The sequence below is a fragment of the Megalobrama amblycephala genome, linkage group LG9 (genome assembly GCF_018812025.1).
Source record: "Megalobrama amblycephala isolate DHTTF-2021 linkage group LG9, ASM1881202v1, whole genome shotgun sequence".
NCBI classification, from domain to species: Eukaryota; Metazoa; Chordata; class Actinopteri; order Cypriniformes; family Xenocyprididae; genus Megalobrama; species Megalobrama amblycephala.
The window spans coordinates 14,946-30,352 of record NC_063052.1 but is presented as its reverse complement, the minus strand read 5'-3'; the positions used below and the strand labels follow the sequence as shown (position 1 = coordinate 30,352).

Genomic DNA, 15,407 nt, shown 5'->3' with positions numbered 1-15,407 from the left:
TTCTTGGAAAGCAGCCAAGAAATGGTCCCTGCTTTTTAGGCCTTACTGGAGCCCAAGGCAGGCAGGGGCACTGGACCATATGTTGACCATATTTAGACTTGTTTTTTCTATATCATGAAAGTATATTCTCATTGGACAATTGTTACACCACCCCCTGAACATGTTTAAAAGCCCTGTACTGAAGTAAGTCTGGGAGGAGGTTTTGTGAACAGATTGGCTTCATGTTCATGACTCTTTCCCATAGGCCTATGCATTCAATGAGTGAAAAAGACAAACTGAGAATGAGGCACGAATCGGGACCATAAATGTAAGATTAAATAACCTTGCAATTTGGGGGCTCGTCCGGGATTTCTCCAGACAGGTAAGAAATAAAATGCTTAAGTGCATCTTACTGTCTGTTGAGAAATTTATCCTTAAATTTTCGTGCCGCGATTTTTGCCATATTTGGTAAAAGTTGGTTATCCTCATATTTGAATAAATACGGGAAGGACAAAAAAGAGGATTGATCACCCTTTTTGTCATTGGTGTTATCCTCACGTTTTTGAGCGTGGGAAGAAGGAATAGATGATTATATGTGTGAAGAGATTTATTTATTTTTCTGGTTTTCCTATTCCTTTGGATATCTCTCAGTCCTTTTTCACGATTGAATGATTTTAAAGAAATGGCATTGTGAAGTCCTTGCAAGGCATTAACTTGAACTGCTAAATTATTTTTTTTTTTAAATTTGCCTAAAAAATTTATCTGGAAAGGAGACAGAACATTAGAGCTACAAATAAGAATTCAAGTTCACTTTGATTTAGTGAAGTTATGAAGCAGATCATGTTCTGTCCCTCCTGTGTTAGATGTGAAATCCATGGTGAATTAGGAGTCAAATATCAAAATTCTGTTGATTAGATGTTTGACAATGGGGGATAGCGCAGATATGTGCAATTGTATTTAGATATTTTGGCTGATTAGACTTATAAGATTTTGATTTATCTTGGCTTAGATATAAATTAAAGACCATACTTTAAATGAAATAATCTCAAGAGTTAAATAGAGAAACAAATAAATAGGACAATATTAAATGAATATCAAATATATAGTATAATCCTGTTATGTACAGACATCTGTATTTGTACTCGTTATCCCTGGGAGACAGTATGAAAATTGATGTTTGGCAGAGATTTTAAGATTTTGTTATTTGAAGAATAACTTCTGCATTGTGTTGAATGAGATCAAGATTGGGTGACTAATTTAATTAGATGTTTTGAGCTCAACATAAAAAGAAAAAATATTTTTGACGGTTGCCAACTTATATTTAGTATTACTAGATTGAGATTGAAGTCTGACTTTATAACAGAATACATTATGCTGATGCATTTGTGAGGATTATTTATTTGTAGTGATCTCAGATATATTTCAGAGTAGTTTATTGCTCTTTTCTGCATTCTGCAAAGAAGAACTTGCTTTATTAAAATAAAAATGAGGAACTGCTATTGTCAACTAGATGATAAAATTAAGAGACATTTGAAAGAGGTGATTAAAAAGCAAATCAGATTGCTCATATACAATTGTGGTTGGAATTTACATGCGGCTCTCTCGAGTGTTCATTTTTTAGAAAGCAGACCATGGCTTCTGGGATGATCCCAAAATAAAGAACAACTATGCTGTGCACTTAATGAGGGAGAGAGAAGATGGCACATGGCTGGATGGACCATCAGCTCCACCCCTGAAAGAGAAAACTGATACTGTATCTCAGAGGGGCTGGACTTGGAGAAACGACAATGCAACAAGCTGCCCTGAGAAGAAAGACAGAGACACAAACTGCATCCTCCAGACCTCCAGTGCTCTCATCAGATCCTCATCACAGACTGACAAAGTTCACTGGATGAAGAGAAAGACGTGTGAAACTGAAGGACTCTTTCAGAAGGTCCAGGCTGTAGAAATCTCAGAACTGCCAGATGAATCTGAGAAAAGTAACACATTCAACTGACTGATGATCAAGCAAGACTTCTATCCCTTCCCTTGTGTGCAGGTACTGCATATTTAATGAGCACTACAGAGACCGCCTAAAATTTTGATTTGTCACATTAATTTGTAGCTTGGTTATTTACTGGTCTCATAGCAGTTCTTTATGTTTTGATAAACTAACAACACTCTGCTTTCTTTTGATAGGCACCAGTCCAACCTTAAATGAAGCTAAGTGTTTGATCTGATTCATAAATCAGTTAAAACTTTGGACTGGACTTAGTCTAGTTAGGAGAGATTTCATAAAATCTAGGGTAAAATGTTAAATTAGATCACTGGTGCGGCTGTGAAGTGTAGAGAGAGAAAGTGTAGACTTCCTATAAAGCACGTTACAGAGTTCTTTGAACAAAAAAGGAGTGGATTACAATTGGAACAAACTGTGGATGGTAAAGCCATAATATTGGTCACCTCATCTTGGTTTATTTATATTTTTATGGATAAATTGAACTATTAGCCTAATTCCTAATTTATGAAATTACAGATTCTGTCATTGACAGGGATTACGATTACATGATCTTTGGCCATGGATCCAAGAATATGTGGAGATCTCCAAACTTTTATCAGAGCATTTTATGAGCAACACCAAATTAATAATGAAAATGAAATTATATTAGACAAATGAATGAAAAAATTGCATTCAAGAAATTTGAATTAGTTCTTCTAACGGTGACATGCCTAGGTTTAAAAGATTATATGATCAATAAGATATTAAGAAATCTCAAACCATTTGCGGCTGACTTCGTCTGACTGTATGAGTCTAACTGCTTAGACACTGTCGCACAGGGAATGCCACAGTGCCTATGTTCAGTAGTTTCCGTCGAAATCGAAGTGGTGTTATTCGTTTGGACTTGGTGATATTTCACCTCTAACAATATACATCCCCTATTCAGTTCACTGCCTGCGAAGACAGTGACAAAAAGAGATGATTCTCTGGCCAGAAAATGGGGGTGTGAAAATGTGTGAAAATGTGGGAGAGTGATGGTGCACCAAGGCAAACCAAATGCCATAAACAGCTGTAACCAAATTTTTGAAGTGGGCACACAAATTGGATAATGTCCAATGGAATAAATGGAATAATGGCCATGGATGAATTTGGGTTAACAATCCTGGCCTGGGTTGTTGTTGTGGCAGTGCCACACCTGCGCAGCGCACATCTAACTCTTCCTTTTCAGAATGTCATGATGAATTCCATTTGCAGAATTCCCTCAAGCTAATTCTGTGACAAGTGTATGAAATACATTGTGATTGTTAACATTTTAAAGTGGTCTGAGTGTTGTCCATGTAGAAAAGCATTGGTTAATCATTTTGAAATGCACTGTATAGCGCAAAAATGAAGAGGAAATCAGATAGCAAAAACCAATGTATGGTATTGACAGAAACTGAAATGACATGGGTTCAAACCCTGCTCCATGTATTGGTGGTAATGAAAGAATGGATAGCCCTCACCCCACATTAATTTTTTTCACAGGTTACTACTGTCACTGCTGATGAGTAAATACATATTTTGTCTCTAACAGCATTTTAAAATTTCCATTCACAGGTAAAGCAGTTTTGTTAAAGGGGTCATGAACTGCATTGTTTTATTGTTTCATAATGTTTTCTGCGGTACACTTATGATGTTATGCTTTTACATCCAAAATTGTCAATTTATAAAAGGCATTTTTCCTACTCTGATTTTAGCCATCTGGTTTGAACGCTCTGTTTTAAGAGGCGTGTCTGCTGAGGGACTTTAGTGTAAACGCCCACTGCTGTGATTGGCTGACATCTTTCCATCTGAAATAGCCAAGTATTATTCTATCTTTTAGTGCGTTTTTATATTACAGCTCTCAAGGCTTAAATATTTAGATTATGGCATGCAAGATTGCAGTGATGATTACATTGATTACATGGTAACTGATCACAGACATGTTGAGTGAATGAAAGCAGTGATCTCGTAATTGAAACTCAATTTCTAGGCAAACGTGATATAACTAAGATTCTTTGAATAAAATGGGAGTTGAGCATCAGTCATTATAAACGCATGCTGTTTGACTGACAGCTTAAGCGCTCTGATTAAAGATTAAATAACCTTGCATTAGGTCTCAGAGAAATTCACTAAAATATGTCCTCTACAGAGGACAAAACTCATTAGCTGGTAGTCAGGAGGACATTAATTATATATATATATATATATATATATATATATATATATATATATATATATATATATATATATATAAAAGCGCTCAACATAAGCGCAAATCCTTGGACAATTCATAGTTCTTTGCAAGTGGAAAACATGCATTTCCAGATGGAAAGAAAGTCGCTGTCTGCCATTCTAAACATTCTTCTGTTAAATGATCATTTCACTTTTAACTGAAGCCTTTGATTTAAATAGAAGAAAAAACAGGATTAAATGTATATCAGTAACAGACAAGCTTCCTCCTCCTGTAGTAATCTGTTAACAGCCATCTGCATCTTCATATTCAGCCAGTAAATTCCACCAATTTCAGAATGAATGTCTGTTTTGTTAATTTGGTAAAACAAGAGGATGCTTTTCATTTCAACACTTTCTAACAAGACACAATTGTTTATTTGAGATTTATTGCTGCAAACCAACATGTATAAAACTATGTAATGTAATGGTGAAAAAAAAAAAACCCCAAGCATCCATGAGTTTACAAAACCGGAGAACTGATGCGTTTATAATGTTACATCACACAGTACGTTCATGGATTATAATAAGAGCACAGCTGAAGCTCCTGTGAGGAACAGACAGGCAATTAGCAAAGATGAGGGACCGAAACAGAATAAGATTGGAGGAAAAAGGACGTGAGGCTCTGCAGACTCATGGGAAACTATCATCATCATCTTCTGCCATCTCTTTGGCAAACTCCAGATCCTGCTGCTCCCGTTCTCTTCTCTCCTGTCAACACATGCAGACAATCTGTCAACAAGCTGTTTCAGCGGAGCTTCTGTGCACAGTGACTGTGTGTCCGTCTCACCTCAGCCGACTCCAGATCCTTGTTGTACGCCTTGGGTGGGAATCTCATGGCCTGCACAGAAACGGGTGGATTCTGTTAACAGCACTCAAGTGAACCATAGCGGATCACACGCACATTTGACTACCACTGCAATTCAATCGAACGGCTTCACAAACCTATATGCAACTATTTTAAAACAATCCGTACGATAACATTTCTCCTACCTTGACAGACATGTTGTGGATATCCAGACAGAAGGAGATGCGCTGGTGGAAAGCGAGCTGAGGCTCTCGAGTGCTGTAAATGTCCATGGTCTCCTTAGACTGAACGTAACCTTTCTCGTGGTTTATGCTGGCCTCAATGACACCGTCACGGATCGCCTGGAGATACAGAGCGTCAGTTAGTGTGATCGTGACACTGTATGTGTGGACGTGATACTGTCAGATGACCTGGACACTGACCTTGGCCACAATGAACTCGGCATCTTCAGGACTGTCCAGCTGCAGCTTCTGAGCGATGTCCGCCAGAGAGATCCGAGAGTACGACAAACTGATCATTCTCACTCCTACACGGGAAACACATCAAACACCTGCGTCAAGCGTCCAGCTGCCTAAATACAGGCTAGCATTCAGCCAAATGTGCCAACGAACACCCCCTCATACTGAGCAGGGTTAGACACGCTTTCCTGCGAAGGTTTAAATGCACGCTTCGGTATAGAATGAAACAGAAGCACTTTCACTGTGGAGAGACATGCATACGTGAGCTTTACAGGTGTTACAGTACTGAATATCTCAGATGGACTGCAGGGCTGTACACTAACAAACCAGAATCAAGCAACAACAAATTGCCTGGAAGACTTTTGCGAGAGGGACGACCCATCAAACACAAGAAGAGAGGCTTTCAAATCACAACTCAATCCCACGTCTGACCCTGCCGAGCACAGCGAGAGACCGACATCTATCCTGAGAGTCGCACTGGAAGCAACATCCTGACCCACGCTGGACTGAAGCTGGAAATCACCTCAGATCTGAACTGCTGAGAAAACCTGGATCTGAACTACTAAACCGGCCAGAGGGATTGTTTTTGTCCTGCAGTGAAAGACAAGCTCCGCTTTCTTGCATCTTGATTAGAAGAGCTGATGTCATTCGCTAAGTAAGAAATAAATAACACGTTTCCCGATTGTCAATTTTAATACCACAGTACTGAACCCCTTTAAATGAAGCCTTCTAACTGATATGAAAAAGTGACAAATCTGAAAAAGTAAATATTTCACAGAATTATCCTTGGAGCATTTTCAGTCAAGTCAATTTTGGGTAGCTTCTTACAGACACCAATGAAACGAAGCCATTCGCATTCTAAATTTATTCCGCAGAATCCGTTCTTATTCACATTTATGAAATGATTCTCTAGCACTACTAAAAATCGTTGTCATTAAGAAATATTAAAGGTTGGTCAGTGTCTGAAAGCCGCCGGTAGAGAATGGTGTCAGTGCTCAGTACTGCAGAAAGGCTGAATGAGCCGTTAGTTCATTATAAAAGAAGGAAAGTAAAGAGAGAAGCAGAACTCTGAGCTCCACGACTCACCGGTTTTGATGACGTTGTGTCTCAGACGGATGATCAGCGTGTAGGTGCCGTCTGCCTGGAACTTCTCTCCAAACTGATCCAACGCCTGGTTAAATTTGGCAAGATTTCCTGTTCTCACCGCTAGACGGGCCAGAAGTTTAGAAACGGCACACTGTTATTCTGAGATAATGATCTTAGGAAGGAGATTGCTAAACACAACTACACTGATTACATACATTTATCATACTTTTAAAGTAGTATCTATAACCATTCATCAAATTCTAACATAACGTGTTACTGATTACACACTTAGAAAAAAAGAGGAAGAAAACAAACAGGTATGGTATTACAGACGCTATTGAAAAATGAAGTAACAAAATAGACGGCTTTAGATTTAACAATTAATACACTTTATTCAGCATTCGCTCCTTTCCTGAACTACATCTAAAGCGCTTCGGCCTCTGAGACGTCGATATGAAGGAGGCACAACTGACTTCATTAAAACTATGATTGTGATATGGTGATTTAAATTATATATGCGGTTCAGGTGATTCATATCTATCATAACACAATCTTTGCTTGGCAGTGTTAAGCGGGAGGAGAGCGGCTGAGGTGAGTTACCCTGTGTGAGCAGGAAGTAGGGCATGAGAGACCTCTTGAGAGACGGCTGACGGAACTGCAGACGGTCTGGAATCTCACCCAGCAGCAACTCCACCACGATCAGCAGCTTATGCACCTGACGGACACACAGTCATGATTCACAACAGCAACAGCAGAAGGAGAGCGGAGAGCACAGACGCAGGCGAACACTCACCGTCTGCTTGAAGCCCACGGCGGTGTGCTGAGGCGCTTTACGCAGGGCGTTTGTTAGAGTCCTCCTCGCTTCTGAATACTCCAGCTGGATGGCCTTGATTCGCCCTGAAACCAGCCAACAATTTAATAATAATAATAATAATGTCACAATATTACTATGCTATTTACTAATAATATAACATATTTTGTCTCATTAAAATGCTAATTTGACAGTAAAGCACCGAGTTTGATTTGGGATTCAGATGGTTATTTATTAAATTGACTGTAACCTAAACATGATGTCTGAATACACATGCAAAAAACCCCAAAAAAACAGCCAAGCTTCATAATAAAAAATGACTAATTGTACTCCAAAAATGTGTGTTCTAACCAGATGTCCCTCAATGTTTTATGGCTCCAAATCAATCACAAATCACAACCAATCAGAAGAGCGTGTGTAAGCGGTGTTTAGAATGACCATGACCAGGTGTTAAACGCAGTGTGAAAAGCTCTAGTCAAACTGAATTCAGACCATAAATTCATAACTCCTTCACTCACCTGTGTAGTATAGATAGCGAGCCCACTCATTGTTATTGGCCAGCTCAGGGAACACCGATTTGGACACAAGTTTCTCAGCCTGGTCATATAAATTGTACTGCAAGTAGTTGCGCAGAAGCAGGTTTAGCAGCGTGGCCTGACCATCAGCGTCCCGGCGTAACGTAGCTGTCCTCAAGCGCGTGTGCAGGAAACTGGGTCATTAAAGAACAGAAGTGACCATCTCAACCCAACTGCATGAAACCTTCCCAAGCTGAACCTTGTGTTACTGTGGAAAAACGGCTCACCTGCGGACCACGTCGAGCTGGTTCAGGAACTCGTACACACGGGAATGGTAGTAGTAACACTTGGCAGCCACTAAATCCAAAGCACGACGGTTCTGAGAGCCGATCTTCTGTAGCAGGTCATCCGAGACTTTCTGAGCCTGTGCAGGACAGGGTTTATAGATGAAATCAGAGGATTTTAGGCCTGCGACTACTGATCATTTGGACATCTTGATAATTGATTAATCTTTCAATTTCTTTGATTGATCAGATTTAATTTAAAAAGCTCCCAATGTTGTTTTCTGTGTTTAGCTGAAGTGTGAACATGAAACCCAATGTGCTGGACTTGAGTGAAATCTAATAGCTCTGTCAGCAGATTTTTGTTTGATACATTTTTCAGATTTTTATAGCTTTAACGTTGACATTCCTGTTTTATATACATAATTCACAATAAAACCCTATGAATTTTCATTCACATTTCCCACAGATGACTGATAACCGGATGTATGGTTCACCTCAGTGTAGCGCTGATTGTTGGTGAGGTAGACCACCATCAGCAGCTGAAGATACGCCTCCACCTCCGGGAGGAAGCGGCGTGGCGGCAGCTTTTCCCGTGCGAGGCCTGAACTGCACGTCCCCTTCAGTCTCCACCGGCTGAGGGAGAAAGACTTCAGTTACAAATCAACACAGCAACTTGTGTCTCATTTTAGGGCTGCAAAAAACTTCAGAATTCAAAGTTAAGCATTTCCAGATAATTTTTGACAAGTTAAACCAATGGACATTATTTGAAAAATGGGATGAAGCGCCCACATTCAGTTCCTTACAGTAGAAAAGTGTCTGGTTTCAAAAGAGTCCAGGATTGTTCCTGTAAAGCTGCAGTTATTTTGCTTTGGGTGTGTCATTTGTGTTTGTTAAATGAACCATTTAGCTGTCAAAAACAGCCTACAGGCTTATGCTGCAGAAAAACATTCAACTCATGCTCTTGCATGTATGGGTAATGAAAAAATGGACAAAATTGGCATCTTATCCCTAATAGTAACTTGAATGTTCAGCTTTTAGTGTTTGCAGAGTATCAAAAACACTAAAAAGATTAGTGTATGTTACTAGCGTATGGATTTATTAGTGTGTGTCGCTAGCGTATGGATTCATCAGTGTGTCGCTAGCGTATGAATTTATCAGTGTGTGTCACTAGCGTATGGATTTATCAGTGTGTGTCGCTAGCGTATGGATTCATCAGTGTGTCGCTAGCGTATGGATTCATCAGTGTGTCGCTAGCGTATGAATTTATCAGTGTGTGTCACTAGCGTATGAATTTATCAGTGTGTGTCACTAGCGTATGGATTCATCAGTGTGTCGCTAGCGTATGAATTTATCAGTGTGTGTCACTAGCGTATGGATTTATCAGTGTATGTCGCTAGCGTATGGATTTATTAGTGTGTCGCTAGCGTATGAATTTATCAGTGTGTGTCACTAGCGTATGAATTTATCAGTGTGTGTCACTAGCGTATGGATTCATCAGTGTGTCGCTAGCGTATGAATTTATCAGTGTGTGTCACTAGCGTATGGATTTATCAGTGTATGTCGCTAGCGTATGGATTTATTAGTGTATGTTACTAGCGTATGGATTTATTAGTGTGTGTCACTAGCGTATGGATTCATCAGTGTGTCGCTAGCGTATGGATTCATCAGTGTGTCGCTAGCGTATGGATTTATCAGTGTATGTCACTAGCGTATGGATTTATCAGTGTATGTCACTAGCGTATGGATTTATCAGTGTATGTCACTAGCGTATGGATTTATTAGTGTGTGTTACTAGCGTATGGATTTATTAGTGTGTGTCACTAGCGTATGGATTCATCAGTGTGTCGCTAGCGTATGGATTTATCAGTGTGTGTCACTAGCGTATGGATTTATTAGTGTGTGTCACTAGCGTATGGATTTATTAGTGTATGTTACTAGCGTATAGATTTATTAGTGTGTGTCACTAGCGTATGGATTTATTAGTGTATGTTACTAGCGTATGGATTTATTAGTGTGTGTCACTAGCGTATGGATTTATTAGTGTATGTTACTAGCGTATGGATTTATTAGTGTGTGTCACTAGCGTATGGATTCATCAATGTGTCGCTAGCGTATGGATTTATTAGTGTGTGTCGCTAGCGTATGGATTTATCAGTGTGTCGCTAGCGTATGGATTTATCAGTGTGTGTTACTAGTGTTACTAGCGTATGGATTTATCAGTGTATGTCACTAGCGTATGGATTTATTAGTGTGTGTTACTAGCGTATGGATTTATTAGTGTGTGTCACTAGCGTATGGATTCATCAGTGTGTCGCTAGCGTATGGATTTATCAGTGTGTGTCACTAGCGTATGGATTCATCAGTGTATGTCACTAGCGTATGGATTTATTAGTGTGTGTTACTAGCGTATGGATTTATTAGTGTGTGTTACTAGCGTATGGATTTATCAGTGTATGTCACTAGCGTATGGATTCATTAGTCAGTATGTGTTACTAGTATGGATTTATTAGTGTGTGTTACTAGCGTATGGATTTATTAGTGTGTGTTACTAGCGTATGGATTTATCAGTGTATGTCACTAGCGTATGGATTCATCAGTGTATGTCACTAGCGTATGGATTTATTAGTGTGTGTTACACTAGGATTTATCGTATGTCACTAGATTTATCAGTGTGTCACTAGCGTATGGATTTATTAGTGTGTGTTACTAGCGTATGGATTTATTAGTGTGTGTCACTAGCGTATGTATTTATCAGATTTATCTAGCGTATGGATTCATCAGTGTATGTCACTAGCGTATGGATTTATTAGTGTGTGTTACTAGTGTATGGATTTATTAGTGTGTGTTACTAGCGTATGGATTTATTAGTGTATGTGTAGCGTATGTCACTAGCGTATGGATTTATTAGTGTGTGTTACTAGTGTTACTTGCGTATGGATTTATCAGTGTGTGTCACTAGCGTATGGATTTATTAGTCACTAGCGTATGGATTTATTAGTGTGTGTTACTAGTGTATGGATTTATTAGTGTGTGTCACTAGCGTATGGATTTATCAGTGTATGTCACTAGCGTATGGATTTATCAGTGTATGTCACTAGCGTATGGATTTATCAGTGTATGTCACTAGCGTATGGATTCATCAGTGTATGTCACTAGCGTATGGATTTATTAGTGTGTGTCACTAGCGTATGGATTTATTAGTGTGTGTCACTAGCGTATGGATTTATCAGTATGTGTGTATGGATTCACTAGCGTATGGATTTATCAGTGTATGTCACTAGCGTATGGATTCATCAGTGTATGTCACTAGCGTATGGATTTATCAGTGTCACTAGCGTATGGATTTATCAGTGTATGTCACTAGCGTATGGATTTATTAGTGTGTGTCACTAGCGTATGGATTTATTAGTGTGTGTTACTAGCGTATGGATTTATTAGTGTGTGTCACTAGCGTATGGATTTATTAGTGTGTTACTAGCGTATGGATTTATTGACTAGCGTATGGATTTATTGAGGGTGTCATAGCGTATTTTATTAGTGTGTTACTAGGATTCTCAATGTGCGTTACCTTAAGAGAGCAACCATACATGTGTTGTGTTTTTTTTATATAATTTCTTTTTATAATCATTTAAAATTAGTCATTTATGCAGTCATTTGATTTATCATTTTATCATTAATTCATCATTTTATTTTATTATTCATATGTCTTTAATGTTTTTATATATTTTATATTGCTTATTTCCTTTCTGTGGTTTCCAATCCTATGATTGTGTGGTTTCATGGGATGTTTGTTTTAGAGTTAGAGATAAGAGGATATTTTTATCGTCACAAGACGATGTTGTGAAGCAGTAATTTTTCATTGTTTTTGTTGTTTTATAATAACACTGGTTGGATTTGTACTGGTCAGACGAAGCATGAGCAATAACACATACACAACTAAGATTATTCAATAAACTTGCTTCGTCTCCCGAGGCCTGTACAGTGAAGCCAGATTAGCTGGCTAGCCAGTTAAAAACAAATATTTAACGATGAAATTGTCTGGCTTTAATCAATTAGAATTCTTTAATTTTTAAATGATTTATATACTTATTATATGATCTATATTATTAATCCATTACACACAAGTAATTTTAGTTTAACAGTTATTAAGCATTTAGTTTAAATGAATAATATATATACAGATCATATTCATTATAAATAAGCTGTAGAATCTCTTTTAAAAATGACTACATGTGAGCTTACATGTTTGAGTCTCTATCGCTTTATATATTCAACTATATAAATTAACTTCACTTGATAGAGCAAGATAATTTCTTTTATTTGTCCTCTTTCATGGACAAGTATCTTTTTAGTGTAAAAGAGTTTAAATTCTTCATTTTCTTCGATCTCTAACCCTTCAGCAAAACGAGTTTTGAATTGCGCTGGCTCACGAGAAGCGAATCGCAGGCTGTTTTGGCTGTTCACCACTGATGTCACGCATTCATGTGCACGCGCTCCACAAACTCACGATCAAAGCCTGACTTGACTTGCCTGAGTTGATGATCAGCGTCATGGTACCAACAAATCCAGAATGGAGTGGTTTGGTTTTGTCAACTTGAAACTAATCCTATAACCCTGAGTTTGTTCAACTACCATCATGGTACAGGCTTCTGCCCGCTTCTGCTCTTCCCTGGCTTTCTCATTCAAACTCTCCGGCTGATAGAAGACATATCTGTGAAAGTGGAGATCCATCTGATCTAACACAATGGAAGTCAATGAGTATCAAAATTTCTACTTTTGTGTTCCACAGAAGAAGAAAGTCCTGTGGGTTAGGAATGACACGAGGGTGAGTAAATGATGACATGATTAGCATTTTTGGGTGAGCTATCCCTTTAAACGTAAGGAAAGGGATGCATCACAGAACTAGATACAGCCAAACCTAATGCTTAAAATAAGAACGGAGTCATTCAAGACTTTTCTTTGTTCTAAAAATGTCAACTTTCATGTGTTTTTTAGCCTGTTCAAACCCTGAAATCAAAAAGCAGTTCCCCAAGTTTGACACCTGAGCATCTGATAAATAACAGAAAGATGCGAGTGTTTTTGGTACCTGCTCCAGGAAGCTGAGCAGGAACTCTTTGCTGGCGGCGTTGGAGGTGAAGAATCCCGTCACGGCCTTGTGCAGGACATTGGGATTGAGGCGGCGGCTGGTGGAGGGCAGAGCTCTCAGCGCACGGAGGACGAAGCGCGGCTCCTTCCCCAGAACAGCCTTCTCGATCTGCTTCACGTGCTCCTTGATATCTGCATCCGTGATCAAACACATTAGACACTTCTACAGAGCATCCGTACCTTCATCATGTAGACTGTAGTGATTAGTGGTCAACCGCCTTTAATTATGGCACTGGACAATAATGTCTTGAAACTACATGAATTGTGAAAAGCGCTATACAAACAAATGTGAACTGAATTAGTTTCTTGCATTTACAAGTAACAAAAACAAGTTACTTTGATCAGAGAAGTTAATGTGTGCGTTTCTGCAATACATTTTTAGTCAAATATAACACTAAACTCAGTTTCTGTTTTTGTTTTTATCATTTTTTTTTTAATAAACTGACTTAAATTGACTTCAACTGCTTTTCAATTCAATTCAAAATAAGCTGTTTATATAATATAAGGCTTTCTTTTTCTTTTTACATCTTTGCACATAATGTGTCACAGTGATGGGCAGTTTCAGTCCTGGAGAACACTAATCAAACACACCTGAACCAGATAATCAATGTGTTCAGGATTAGTAGAAAGTTTTATCAGGGTTGAATCTGTTCATCACTGTGGCAATATATTACAATCATTTCTGTCTGAGAGGCATGAAATTACAGCTTTAATTTCACGTAAACTTGATTACAATGTTGACCTTTACACCTTCACCCACCCTTTAACCTACCCTAACTTTAGTGTCCACCTCAATGACAGTGTTTCGCAATACAACATCAACACAATATGAACACTGAACCTAACAATTATTATTATTATTTTGATGTAAGCACATAGTAGTTTGAAAAATAAGTATAAAACGTGCTGAAGCCTAGCTATTTTAAAAATTGTTTTAGCTTTTTTTTATTTTAACAACCTTTTCATTGTAATTATTGTTAACTGTGTAATGAAGTCGGTGGAGCTTCAGTCAGTCGCTGCATGTTAGTTAGTGTTAGTATGGGTTAGTTAGGGTTAGTATGGGTTAGTTAGGGTTAGGGTTAGTATGACACAGCAGTCATGATGAACTCGAGATGATCCTTTAGTTTTATATGAGTCACTGTACTGTGAGTGATCATCGTTTTAATGTTGTTTCTCATTCAGTTTATACTCTCGTCCACACACAGCCCTGCTTGTTTTCTAGTGCATTACTGATGTCACACCAGAGATCATGTTTACTAACTAACTGAGTGTTCATCTTTGGCTCTGCACGCCTTAATCATAATAAATATCGCCACAGCGACAGATTACAGAAGGTTACAGAAGCTGCCGCTGTTGTTTTGACTGCTAAAATCATTTATCCTCATGGCATTAGTGGTAAATAAGGTTCTGATGGTTCTGACCGTCCAGTGTCAGCTGGTCCTGCTCTCGGGGCGCGCGCTGCTCGTCCTCCTTCATCTCCACATCCTCCACATCTTTATCCGCGCGGGGCTTCTCGCGTCTCTTTGCCGTCGCTTCTTTCATCTTGACGCTCAGTCTGATCTCGTAACGCGTGTAAATCAGAAGCTCGCTTGAATTCACCAACACTGAAGATGACTGGCAATTCTCACGGGTTGCAATGGATTATGGGGCGCTTGTGTTCTTTCTCGTTTGTATTTCCGTGTCGATCTGACGAGCGCGAAATGAAGTGCTGCCATCTGCTGACACAACGCACGCACTGTCAGTAAACATTAAACTGCATATTGAACCCTAACCCTAACCCTAACCCTAAGTCCCAAAGATTACATAAATGATAAACAGTAACTACTTGAACAAAGACTTCCTAATCGAACTGTGTGTGCACATTAAATCATTATTTACTTCAGTAATGCATGTTACTGGTTTCACTGCGATTCATTCATGCCTTTATCTTTTTTTTTTTTTTTTTTTTAAATAAAAATATTTTGACTTTGCTATTAACATTAATTACACGATGTCCTCACTTCTCTCTGCTGACACATAGCTTTATCATAATTTTAATGAGCATTTTATGAGCATTTGTTTGTCATGTGCCATTCGCTGGATGCTGGAAGAGATTT

The 15,407-nt window shown here is 38.7% G+C and overlaps 1 protein-coding gene across 1 annotated transcript; it reads right to left on the bottom strand.

The window, feature by feature from the left end:
* Positions 1 to 4,576: 4,576 nt before the first annotated feature.
* On the bottom strand, positions 4,577 to 14,985 carry psmd3 (proteasome 26S subunit, non-ATPase 3). Its single transcript, XM_048201004.1, is given in 13 exon segments — positions 4,577 to 4,915; positions 4,995 to 5,045; positions 5,198 to 5,353; positions 5,435 to 5,538; positions 6,557 to 6,676; positions 7,157 to 7,271; positions 7,350 to 7,453; positions 7,886 to 8,076; positions 8,170 to 8,306; positions 8,661 to 8,732; positions 8,734 to 8,799; positions 13,253 to 13,443; positions 14,733 to 14,985. Coding segments are annotated over 13 exon segments (1,506 nt in total). The 5' UTR covers positions 14,854 to 14,985; the 3' UTR covers positions 4,577 to 4,837.
* Positions 14,986 to 15,407: the final 422 nt, after the last annotated feature.